This window comes from Puma concolor, chromosome D2 (assembly GCF_028749965.1).
Source record: "Puma concolor isolate L17-30 chromosome D2, mPumCon1.1.hap2, whole genome shotgun sequence".
Classification (NCBI taxonomy): Eukaryota; Metazoa; Chordata; class Mammalia; order Carnivora; family Felidae; genus Puma; species Puma concolor.
Window position 1 is genome coordinate 33,472,141 of NC_141677.1, and position 12,483 is coordinate 33,484,623.

Genomic DNA, 12,483 nt, shown 5'->3' on the forward strand with positions numbered 1-12,483 from the left:
TCTTTGCCCACTCTGCTTGCCTTCTGTGGCCAAGTGGGGCTATAGGACTGCTGGACACCCACAGGTCAGAAACCAAACTCCCCTGGCTGGGGTGTTACGGAAGCACTCAGGCTCAGGTCTGGTTAACAGACTTTATTTATTATTAAATCACAGAAACTTTAGTGCAAAACAAACCAAAAAAGTCATTAAGTCCATTTAATAGCAACTTCGTATCTCGCTGTCTCCTGGCAACTAGAAGTGGAAAAGAGGAGGCCAAACGGAGAGGAAGCAGGGCGGCAGCTGAGGCCCCTGGACAGCACACCCAGCAGACCCTCTACCTGAAAGCCAAAGGCTTAGGAGCTGGTCATCCACGTTTATTTGAAGGTCAGAAAGAACATCTTCGAAATGAGGATTGGAGCAGAGAGAGCAAAGGCAGGCCCTGGGCAGCAGTACGGACGCACAAAAAAGCAAGGCTTCCACGGCCACGCAAACACAAAAGCAAGAGGTGGTCATCACTGTCCACGCTCACACGCAAAAGCAGACCCACAGGACCTCCACGTGGAGCTAGCAGATTACATTCAGGCAGGTTTGCCCCTCCCACCCAAACCCACAGAACCCCAAACAAGGCATCACCAGCAAAGACACAGGAAAGCTGAAACGAAGGTCGACACAAACCTAAGCCTCACCCAGGTCTCCTGAGCAGCTGCTTCCTAAATCCTCCCTATGGTGAAAACGCGGTTTTAAAAAGCCTAATTATTCTGAGCCTCTAATCTTTCTTATAAAACTGCCTTTGTCTTGCTGCTATGAATAGCAGCCAATCGGCCCAGAAGAGGGGCGGTCCCCGCATGGGGTAGGCAGAGGGCTCAGAACAAGGCCCGGGCCGGGACCCACCACAAGGGCAGGCTGAAAGACTCCCGGCGCACAGGACACCCTCACCTGTCTAGGCAAAGGAAAGGGACACTGAAGCGGCTATGGGTGGCAGAGGGCAAGACGCCTCCCCCACTGACGGCAATGCTACAATCAGGAGACAGGAAATGAGGGGAGGGGAAAGGGGGTCCTATTTTTATAACAGAGTCGACAGATCTGTGTTCGCTGCCCCCAGACACACAAGTAGGAAAAGATGCTGCAGTTTCTCCAAGGAACATCCCTTCTAGTTCCACACGTGACGTTTGCAATGCTCGACAGCCTGACAGGAGAGAGGAAACTGCGTTTAGCCTTCATGTGACAAATTCCACCCCTGGCCCATTAGTGCATCAGACATCACCCAAAACTGGGACCAGCTGTCTTGTCCTGAGTCAGCTAGACAGCGCCTCATTTAAAACTGGGGAGCGCGTGTCCACCCCAGTGTTGGGGACTCCTGAGGCAAGCATCCAGGGCAGCAGCTACAAAGCACTTGCATGTTTTCCAGATGAGCACCCATGCACGTAGGGCCCAGGTCCCCTCCCATCTGATTACACTCGGAGTCCTGGCACTCAGCAGGTGGCACGGAGGGGCCCCCAGGGCAAAACTCCCCACCCAACTGGGTGCACACCAGCTCTGGCCCGGAGGGCAATGGCCCCTCGGGCACATCTGCCCGGAACAGCAGCAAAAGCCTACTCCTCTACTGACTGTGCTGTGGGCCAGGCCTGGAGGAACAAGGAGCCCCTTGTGGCCGGGATGGGCGTCGCCAAACTGATGCAACCACACCAGCACAGTCATGCCCCATGGTCACGAGGAACCCGCTCGAGGAAGAAAAAGTTGCACAAAGGAACATTAGGTAACCAACTGGTCCACACACGTCTCCACCCAAGAAAGCAGCGTGGGGCACCGCCGGCGGCTGTGCGGTCAAGTCAGCGCCACAGCACCCTGCAACACCTGGGTGGTGCCAGCTCTCAGGACCATTCGAGAACAGCCGTCTGGTCTCAGGTGAAGATTCAGGCCGGGCTTAAGACCCACCCAAGGGATAGGACTTGTGCAATCTCAGGGGTGGCCTCATGTGAATGTGAGCCTGACCCTGTCACAGGAGAATTAAAGCCAAGAACAGGAAAGCAGAAGCACAAAAATACTGAAGCACACCCCCACCCTTCTCAAGGGCAAGAGCTCAGTCTTCCTGCCTTTACTGGGCCAAGATAGATAAGCCTAATCGCTCCCCTGGGCCTCATATATCCCCCACCCCCTGGACATGAAGGCAGGGCAGAGAGCTGACTGCAGAGGGGCCTACTGACACAGGACTGTTGTGGGAGCTGCCCAAATGACAAGGCAGGCCTGCGGAGCACTCGCTAGGCTACTCACATTGCACTGGGTCGCCGCCTCCATGCTCTGGCACCAGTAGCTAGGGCCCCAGACACACTTCTCAGTTCCCAAGAGAGGCTTACGGACTGCAGGGCAGGCTCCAATTTTCTATACGGTGAAAAAAGGGGAAATGGAGGAGGAAAGAATTAGATCCGCTCTACCGATCCTTTCCAAAACCAGAGATCACCGGCTTTTAGAAGCAGCTACAATCAGAGCTCCGACATGTGCTTCCAAAAAGTCAGCACTGCCGAGTGAAGTGCTGCAGGCCTAGAAATGTCCTCCCACCCCCCTGCCCGAGACTTTGCCGCAACCTCAGAGGAGCCCTTCCATGCAGAGCCACCCAGAGGAACTTACCAAGCACACGAAGGAAGGGTCCATCACCTCCACCAGGACTTCGATCAGCACGGGCTCATACTCAGTCACAAACTGATCGCACTGTTAGGTAAACACAGATGCACACCCAGGTCTAAGGGTGTCCACACAGAGTGGGGGCACAAAGGAGGGGCGCCACACATGTTCTTCCAAAAGAATTCCTGCCACTGCCAACCCAGGACCCCCTTCCCAAATGCCCACCCACCCACACTCAGCCTCATCTCACCTGCTCCTGTTATCTCTCCCAGTGGCTCCCCCTGAGCCAACAGACTGCCTCTAAGAAACAGCTAGCTTTTCCCCCCAAAAACCTCAATCACAGGTACAATCAATGAGCTACCCCAGCCTTTGTGCTCTCCAGGCAGGTTCTGACATTCTGGGCCAAAGCAGCCAGGGGCATACCTGCTTCTGGTATGGGTCAGGCAGGAAGCTGCAGCCTTTCTCAAGAGCAGCCAGGATCTCCTGCTTTGTGCTGTTTTTCTCCAGGTTGTGGTCCAAATAGCTCACCAGCTTCTTGCATACCTCACAGAAGCCACCATCCTTCGGCTGAATCACGCGTACTACGCACAGGGAGCACAGGCTGAGTACTGGCAGGGCCCTTCCAAGCCGAGGGGCCAGCCAGCCACACCCTCACCCTACTCACCAGGCAGCACAGGCAGCCCCTGGGTGGAGCAGAGATGCAGCACGCTGCACACCACTTCAGGGCTCACCTCCTGCAGGAGGATGGACAGGATGGAGGAGCCGTAAGTCTCCACCACCTCTTGGCACTCTTCAGACAAGGATACAGGCAATTTTGAGCACACGTTACCCAAAGTGTGAATTATTTCTTCCTGAAACACAAAACAAGAGGATCGTATCAGAAGATGGAGAGGCTGGACAGGCCTAGGAAAGATTCTCAGTAATACTAACATGACCAGGAAACCAGCCAACAGCAAGATGCTCTCTCCTCCCCAAAAAGACAAGACCTATGAAACAGGCCCGACCCCAGCCCAGAGGGATCCACTGGTGCGCAGGGGGTATGCAGATTCCCAGGGCTGGTGTCCACTGCTAGCGATGGCTGAGTCCACCTCTTCGGCCGCTTCTGCCTTTGGGGAACGGGGGTACTCTAGCATTCTAGAAATGCACATACCTCGGTTTTGTTGTTGTCAATCAGCTTGACCACCTCCTTCACCACGTACTCACACATCTCGCACAGAACATTAGCCTTCGCCTGGACCATGTCCTTCTGTTGAAAGGGGAGGACAGCACTTTAATGCTGAGATCCTCACCTCACCCTGGGCCCTGCTGCTCTAAAGGGAAAGGGACACCCTATGGCCAGGAACAAGAGATTGTCACCCAAAAGGTGGCTTCCTCCCAGTGTCCAAGTTCCTGTCCCTGCTGGTTTTACATGGTGGGAGACCCATCCCTTTGCACAATCCTCTACCACCACCACATCCCGCCACGCACCCCCCACCCCCACCCCACAAAAACCAGTGACCCATACTTCAGAAGACAGAAGCAGTGAAAACATCCCCCAACCCCAAAGAGCTGCCTGCATGATGTATCTGGTCACAATCATTTCATCATTCCGCAGTCATTTGGGGAAGGTGGATGGGGGAGCAGGAGAGTGAGGACTCACTTCCTGTCTACTGTTTAGAAGACAAAGCTTTAAACACATTTCAGGTCTGCCCCTAAGTGTCAAGTCTCCTTATACCCGAGACTGCTTTCCTACAGCCCGCCTTTAGTAAAGTAATCCTGCTGAGTAGAGCTTTCTAGGACAGGAGGAACGCTCTCCCCCTCTGCTGTCCAGCAGAGCAGCACGAGCCACATGTGTCTACTGAGCGCCTGAAATGTGGCTAGGGTAACCAAGGAACTGATTTTATGTAAACGTGTAGCCACATGTGGCTAGAATACAAGCTGTGAAACTCCCCTTCATTTTCTCTGGCCAGTAATCCAGTCAGCAAGATGGGGCAGGTGGAAGTGCTTCCCCCACCCCATCTGACTTCGTAAACCTGTGGTCCACACGCTGCACATGCTGAGGGAGGACAGAGGAGGGAGATGAGACAGCCAAAGGTCAAGTGCCATGGCAACTTCAGAAGTGTGTGCATGTGCCATGTGATAAAACGTCACGTGGCCCGGACCCTTTTAAGAACTAAACTGCAAGCCCGATGAACACCAGGACAATTTTGTTCGCCACTCCAGGTCAACGGTTTCAGGATTCCATCTCTAACACACTGCTGGACCCATAACAAGTGATGAATGTAAGCTGATTCTGGAAAACGGTGGATCTTTACTGAGTGAAGGGTACCAGGGAAACGAAAGCAGACACCCACGCATGCACGGCAGTACACCGAGAAGCTTCTGCATGAGCCCTGGGGTGTTCTGGGAGTATCAGGTTTGCACTGCGGCAACAGTGGGCAAGGTGGAGGGACACGAACATACTAGAAAAAGCTAGACGTGCTACACATGCAGGCTGATCCTGTGAAGCACTCGGGTTTATAACTAAAGAAATAAACGCACTCAGGGCTGGGAGAGGGGTACTGCACTGGTAGAGGGGACAGCAGAAACTACTGAATGGTCTCAAACTCAAACACCTTTAGCAGCCAAGCAGGGAACCAAAAAAGCGTGAGCCTCACAGAACGTGGTATAATGTGGAGTGGCCTGGGAGTTGCACAGCCCTCGCCAGTACAAAACGGGTGACACCAGGTACCTTAATGGGCTCCACCAGTTCCAACGCAGGGATGACGTTCTCGGAGACCACTTTGGCAGGGACCAGAGTCTGCATGGGCACCTCCTTCACTTGTTCACAGAACCCAACCAGGCCACAGATCTCCTTGGGTTGCTAAAGAAGGCACAGAAAAAGCAGTCACATGCAGGCCTGCACCCACCACCCCCCTCAGTTCCACTCTCTAAACACAAAGGGTGGAGTGCTAGGGGGGCACCCTGGTCACAGCATCAAGCCTGACTGCCAAACAGGCAAGATTCCTCATTGAACCTGAAGGGACTCCCACGAGTGCGGATGCACTGGTTTCACGCAGGGAGGAGGCCACGCAAAGCTGAGGGGAGAGCAGACAGAACCACATCCCTGCTCCAACCAGAGAGTGCCCCAGGAAAGCGAGACTTCTGGTGCCTGTTCCCTTTCACAGGCAAACAAATCCTCCTCCAAGCACAGCTGGTCTGCTCTAGAACCTGTTTCTCGCTCGAGCTGGTTCACTCTCAGTAGGAAATAAGCCGCATGTTCTTTCTAGAGGAAGAACCGCCATGCCCATAAACTAAAAAAGCCAAAAATCTTGGAAATAAGACCACACTTTATCTTTCGGTGGCAGGACCATTTAAAGAAGAAATGGATGGCTTTTTGCAAACTGCATTCTATTTTCACAACTGCATAAACACAGTACACACAAAAACCCAAGGTCCCAAAGCGATCAATTCTTTCAGGTCATAGATGCTCCAGATCAATCCCCTTTCCCACCCAGACAGCAAACCACAGAGAACTTGTAATTTGGACATCTTAACCGTTTCACGATGATGATGGCCAAGAGTGAGGAAAGTATACACACTCTGTATCCTCTGTGAACCAAATGCAACCAGCAACAAGCTCTGGGCCTGACAGCGATTGCCTCCCACCACCAAACCATAAAGCGTCAGGACAGGACTGCTAAAACGAGCGGTTTTGCAAAAGAGCTAGACCGTGGCTGTTGTTCACCTTGTTTTAGTATCGAGAAGTCTTCAGAATTAAGATTAGGGAAGTCTGAAATGTATCCTAAATACCCTGTCTTTGGCACACTTTAAGTATGGGGAGAGAAACTAGAATGGGGCCAAAGACAAAGCAAGCTTTTTAGAAAAAAGACAAAGACTCAAGAGGTATGTGGCTGCTTTGTCTCAGATGAGCTCTGTTCTACTAACTCCCTGGGGCAACAAGTATTTCAGCCAAAGTACTCTCCCATGAGACTTCAAAATACCTTTGAAAAATCTTTATTCCTATTGAGAAATGCCAGTGCTCAGAAGGGGGTACTGCCTCAGTAAGAATGGTCTGGGGACTTGGTCCCCATATTATGCCACCAGTGGCCTGGCTCTTGAGCCATCTGATATGGTTCTAGGATCTGCAGGACCCCATCACCCAGAGGGGCAGAAGCCACAATCAAGAGACTGTTTCCAAGTCTCTGGATCCAACAGACAGGAATAGTCTGCTCACTATTTGCAAATGATTTGCACATGCAGCAGAAGCATTTCTGAGGTGATGAAAAACAGGACTAAAGACATGCAATGCCCTTCAGTCATCACAGAAACAAGGTGTCCCACTGGAAGTCAGGCCTACAATTAAGGAAACAGTCATCTCCGGGGTCACCTATGGTTCCCCATCATCACATTGGTGGCATGCACATGGCCAGCTGGGTGCTGGTTTTTAACCAGAGTCCAAGCCCTGCTCGCTTCCTTTTCTGGCCCCTTGAAGGGGAGAGGAGACCCCCCCAAATCACAGGGGAGAAATGCAGAAGCTCCCCCACCAGCCTATGTATTAACACAGGTCATGCCATTAAAAAAAAAATTGAGCAAAATTAACTACAAGAAGCAGCAGACCACTACTACAAGCAAATCCCCCATCACATACCTGATCCTGCTGTTGAACAAAAAAACAGGAAATCGGAGATGAAAATAAGAGAAAGGAAAGGACACAACAGTTAAGAAAAAATTAAAATAACAACATCAGTTAACCAAGGTTGTAAGGATGTCACCAGAAGTTCAGGGGAAACCTTGCAGTCACAAATCAGCAACCTACCTTGTTCCTATTATTTCAGGGGGCCCTGAAAGTTATTGTGGCCCTCAAGGGACAGAGCACACTGTCCAGCTTGTGTGTGCACTGTCCCCATGCTCCCACCACACCAAATCATGCTCAAAAACACAGGGCAACAGGTCCCAGGAAATGCCAGGTGATGAGGAGCTCTCCATCCTCAGAAGCCTCAGTCCACCGTGCCTGCAAGGCCTTCCCCTCAGGTGGTAAGCAGCAAAGTGGGACAAGACACAGGAGTGCCCAAATCGGGGGTGTGTGCTGGAATATACACCCAGAGGGGTCAGGGGTCCTGAACCACACACCCTCTGCTGCCTCGGCCTCAGGGCACCAAATGCCAGCCTGGAAGGCTGATTTGACAGCAAATCAAAAGCCTTACCCCTTGATTCAGCAATTCCAGTGTTAGTTCTCTCTAGTAAGGGAGAAACGGGGATCTGCCTGTCTATCTAACTGGTAGGGTGCTGCTCATCATGCTTTTGATCCCAAAAGCAAACCTCAAAGCAACCTAAACATCCAAAGGGGACTGGTTACATACATGATGTTCTACCCAAACAGGTTATGCAGCCACTTAAAAATCCTTTTGTACCAGAATGTTTAATGACCAATAAAACATATTTTTGAGCAAATAACTGTAAACTACAAAGTTTAAAGTACTATATAACCATATGACCCCACTGCTATTTTTTTTTTTAAACCACAAATGATTTTTGATTTGGGATGTATTACACGTGTTTTCAAAAAACATCTATGCAGTAAATCTTTTATCATGAGAAAATTTTATTATTTAGCTACGAGAAAGCACTAAACCAAATCGAGTCAAATCAAAGGCTTATTGATTTCCTCCTCTAGCTCCATGTCTTTGTAAGCTGCCTCTAAACTACTTTTAGAACAAGGCATGTTGTAATAATAATCCCAATGCCTGGCCGGGAGCCCTTGAGCAATTACAGCAGGGCCACAGAGTAAATCTTTCAGGCATTCCAGGCTGTGAGGTCTCAACTATTCAACTCTGTTGTTGCAGCACAAAATGGGATGAGCATCACTGAGACCCAGCAGAACTTTACAAAAACAGTGGTGGGCCACAGTTTGCTGACCCCTGGTTGGAGAACAAACTCAAGGACCCACACAGGTCAATCTCAATACAGTCAGAAAGTCAGCAGGATGGAGACAAAGTGCAACCCACCCCCTCAACTCCAGCAGCTTAGATCTCAGGAAGCCAGGGCATGTTCCCAATTTAAGAATACCATCACATCACCCTGATTCGTACAACAGTTTTCTGCATGGAGCTAACTAGCTCATGTCCACGATCAAGATTTTCTACCTCTAGTAAGGGAGGGATGCCCATACCACCCAGAAGCATCAGAAGCAAGTGCAGGAGTTAGGAACTCAGGCAGCAGCTAGAGCTAACACTGCTGCAGAGTGCAGGACCAACTGTGGGAGGCGGGATTCCCCCACACCTGCAAACTCCAGCTGCAACGTAGCAATTCTCAGCCCTGGCCTACCTACCAGAGCACACTATTCCCACGGGCCCCAGGGTGAAAGGCAGATACCAGAAATCTGATGGCCAGCTCACATATGCACAGGCAAACAAATCACCAGGAAGCCATCAGGGCAGTCCTGGGGGTTGAGCTGCCTTTGCCTTCTCCCTGGCTGGGGAAGGTAAAGGGGAGGAGGTACTGAGTTGCAGTAGAGAGTCTGCTGGTTGAAGAAGGTTCGTTTTGACCCAATTCGTTATCTGAAGGGAAAAAGGGAAAACTAAACCATGTAATTTTCAAAATCCTGAGAATCACGGAGTTTGAGACAAAGAATGCTAACAGGGAGCCTCCCCTGCCACCTACCATGTGCATCATCATCTGGACAGCAATGTCAGAATACTGGTTGATATAGTTCTTGCACTGAGGAGAGAGAAACAGGTTGTCAGTGACACTAATTGCCGCAACGAGACACCAAAACCCCAGCATTTCCGACAATGTCAACAGGCAACTATCAAGCAGTTTCCAAGAGGAGAGTCTTACAAACGTCTGAGATAAAAATGGCAATTTGCTTATCCTGTACGTTTCAGGAAAAGGTGTGCAAAAGGTGTTTTGACAATGTGTCCCAAAGGCCCTTAGAGAAAAGGTCCTCCAATCTCCTTTTACAGCCCAAACTTGCCCCAAGATCATACAGCAACTGCTCAGGAGCAATTCTGAACATGGCTACAAGACATGCCACTACAAACACGAGATGACTTTTCAAACCCATTCACACATTCCTAGACAAGGTTATAAAGTTAAAACCCAGCAGAACCAAGTTATAATGATTTTCAGCACACCTACTTTCATACACATCTAGTTATTGCCTATAGACCTTCACAGAATAGCCCTGGTCCAGTGAGGAAACCAAGGGAAACAGGGCAGCCCTCACACAGGGTTGAACTGGGAAACCAAGTCAGACTGTGATATGCAAAGATACTTCAATGAGGCCAAAAGACTCCCGACAGAAAAGAACCCAGAGCTCCCAGAACCAGCCATTCCTACCCAGGAAGGCTGCTCTAGATCCTAGACCCATGGAGTTATTACAACCAGCTTCCCTACATCCAGTCTAGCCAAGGTTGTTCGGTTGCTGGATACAAAACTAGCATTTTGGCTTTATGTGTCAATTTCATAGGCCCCTGGTTAAAGTGAACAGGGTCCAAGAAATGAAACCCCCTAAGAATCTAACAAACTGAGTTTCTTAGCCTGCAGGACTAATATTCAGCAAGGTAAGGAAAGCATCCCAGGTGGATCTGCCGTAAGCCTGCACGGCTTCCCAAGGACAACAAGCCCACTGGCTGTGGGGAAGGCACACCTACAGCTATGAATATGTAACAGCCAGGCTTCTAAAAACAGGGTTATAAAGGATTCTAATGTTCCTTATACATATGGTGACTGGGAGGGGAAAAAATTCTTCACAAAAGTGGTCTCCTTATACTACTTTATTCCAAATGTTTTGTTACATATACAAATTCAAGTAACCAACAAAGCATTTAAGTACCCACCAACTATTCCAGAAGGGAACAGGAGTTGTTTGAACAATCTCTTCCTCAAAGCCCTTGGGTTGGAACTTAAAATGGTACCTCAGGAATTGAATTTTTCTTGGCTCCCCCACTCCAGAACCCAGGTCCCAGGCCCAGGACATCCTCCAATGCATGAGGAGATAAGGCTCACCATGTCGGCCATGCCAGGCCCCAGGAGGTCACACTGCTCCTTGGCATGGTCCACCAAGGCCTCGACAAAGGTGGAGTTGGTCCTTACAGCATTCTGGATATCAGTCACCATCTGGATGCAGTCCTGGCAAACGTCCCCACCAGCCTACAGTGACAGGGGTTGATGGGTGGGTGGGATGGGGTGTCAGGCTGGAAACACTGCTCCTATGATAACTAAGAGGATTCAAATTCCCAAGAGAATTTCCTTATGTGTTCATGACCACAGCACAGTGACTTACTGAACAGTTGTAGGTTTTTAAAAGGTGTTTTTTTTTTTTTTTAAGTAATGTCTACAACCATTGTAGGACTCGAATTCACAACCCCGAGATCAAGAGGTGTACGTACACTCCACCAACTGAGCCCGTCAGGCACTCTAGCTCTGTGTTTTTATAGGCTCTGAAATTATCAACAGGCTTATAATCAACTGCGGCCTGATTTCAATAAAATTTAACTGGAACAGAGAGAAGCCTTTGCATAATTTAAATACCCCAAGTTCTTCAGAACCTCCATGACACAACCATTTGAAAGGTGGCTCATCTAACTGCAAGATCAAATGAAGGAGTAAGTCCCCAGCTTGAGAACTGCACACACGTACCGCCCCTCCCTCTCATGCCTCATCTCTAATCCGACAGAACCGGGCCCTAAGTGGCTGGGCCTACTGCCTTACCTTCGGCTGGGGCTCGCTGTGGGGGCCGTCCTGAGGGTAGAGGAGGAGGGGGATGTTGGCCATGAAGGGAGCCACCACCTCAGCCACATCCAGTTCCGGGATCTTATTGGACTCCAGCTGTTTCTGGTGATTCAGTTCTGCCAGGTGCTTCTGAAGAGACTCGCAGAGATTGAGGGCAGAGCACACTTCCCCAGGATGACTCTAGTGAGGAAACAAGTCCAGCTGGAAATCCTCTCCCCAGAGGAAAACAAAACTGCCACCTGGTGCCTGAGTCCCTGTCCTTACCTCGTGACCTGACTCACACACACAGGCCTCAGTCACAGGTATTTCCAACAAAACCACCTGCTTCCCTCCCCACCTCCACTTTAGCAAATGGCTCCCCCAACCCCACTCCCAGCAGCTCAAGCCAGAAACCTAGAAGACATTCATCACTCCTCCCTCTGTCCCTTCCTTCTTCAGCAGGTCCAGTCCATTTCTCCTCTGAAACAGAATGTGTCTCTGTCCGCCTCCACTGCCCCATCACATCTCACACCAGACTGTCCTGCCAGCTTCCCCCCTTCTAACTCCCAATTGGTGGGACCTACACATTTAAAGAAGGCACCTATGATCATGTCCCTCCTCTGCCTCTCCTTGAACCCTCCAAGGACTTCCTGCTGCACTTGCAATCCTTAAATAGAGCCTAAAAGGCCTTGCATGGTGTGACCCCTGCTAGTCTTGCCAAAACCTTGGTCCAGTCTCAGGACCCTTCCGCCCCTCTGGCCCTGTTATTTGGGCACCTCTTCTTTCTTAGCGTCTTTCAAATTCCACAGACCCGGCTCCTTGTTTGTTGCTGAAAATCCAACAAGTAGCACACGATTTACGCACAGCAGACACTTATTTGAATGAAAGCAGAACACCCTGGTAGCTGAACCCATGAGTATATTCCCCGAATTATTCTTTGGGATAAAAATCACAGAAATGAAATGAATTGCATGCTCAAAGGGAGAGCTAAAGATCTGACAGGAGTCATCAAATGGGCACATGTAAATGTGACACCATATTTACGACTTTACACCACATTTACAATTGAATCAGTTTACAATTCCTTCAGTATTCTGCAAGGTCCCATTTCCTGCACCCTTCCCAACCCTTGAAAGTTACAAGCCAGAGTGTTCCACTGGGCCCAAGCCCTCTTGTAAGTCAGAACGGTAGGAACAAGCTATGGAGAAAATC

At 50.1% G+C, this 12,483-nt stretch overlaps 1 protein-coding gene across 1 annotated transcript in view; it reads right to left on the reverse strand.

Annotated features, from left to right (window-relative positions):
- Positions 1-117: 117 nt before the first annotated feature.
- The window catches only part of PSAP (prosaposin), a 34,095-nt gene continuing 21,729 nt past the window's right edge, over positions 118-12,483 (reverse strand). The window contains exons 5-14 of the mRNA XM_086679924.1: positions 11,272-11,472; positions 10,567-10,710; positions 9,220-9,276; positions 5,309-5,440; positions 3,749-3,844; positions 3,263-3,449; positions 3,022-3,179; positions 2,605-2,685; positions 2,251-2,358; positions 118-1,165 (exon numbers count right to left, since the gene is read on the reverse strand). Of these exons, the coding sequence (XP_086536050.1) occupies positions 1,130-1,165; positions 2,251-2,358; positions 2,605-2,685; positions 3,022-3,179; positions 3,263-3,449; positions 3,749-3,844; positions 5,309-5,440; positions 9,220-9,276; positions 10,567-10,710; positions 11,272-11,472 (1,200 nt within the window). The 3' untranslated portion in view covers positions 118-1,129. The remainder of the gene's footprint in view (positions 1,166-2,250; positions 2,359-2,604; positions 2,686-3,021; positions 3,180-3,262; positions 3,450-3,748; positions 3,845-5,308; positions 5,441-9,219; positions 9,277-10,566; positions 10,711-11,271; positions 11,473-12,483) is intronic.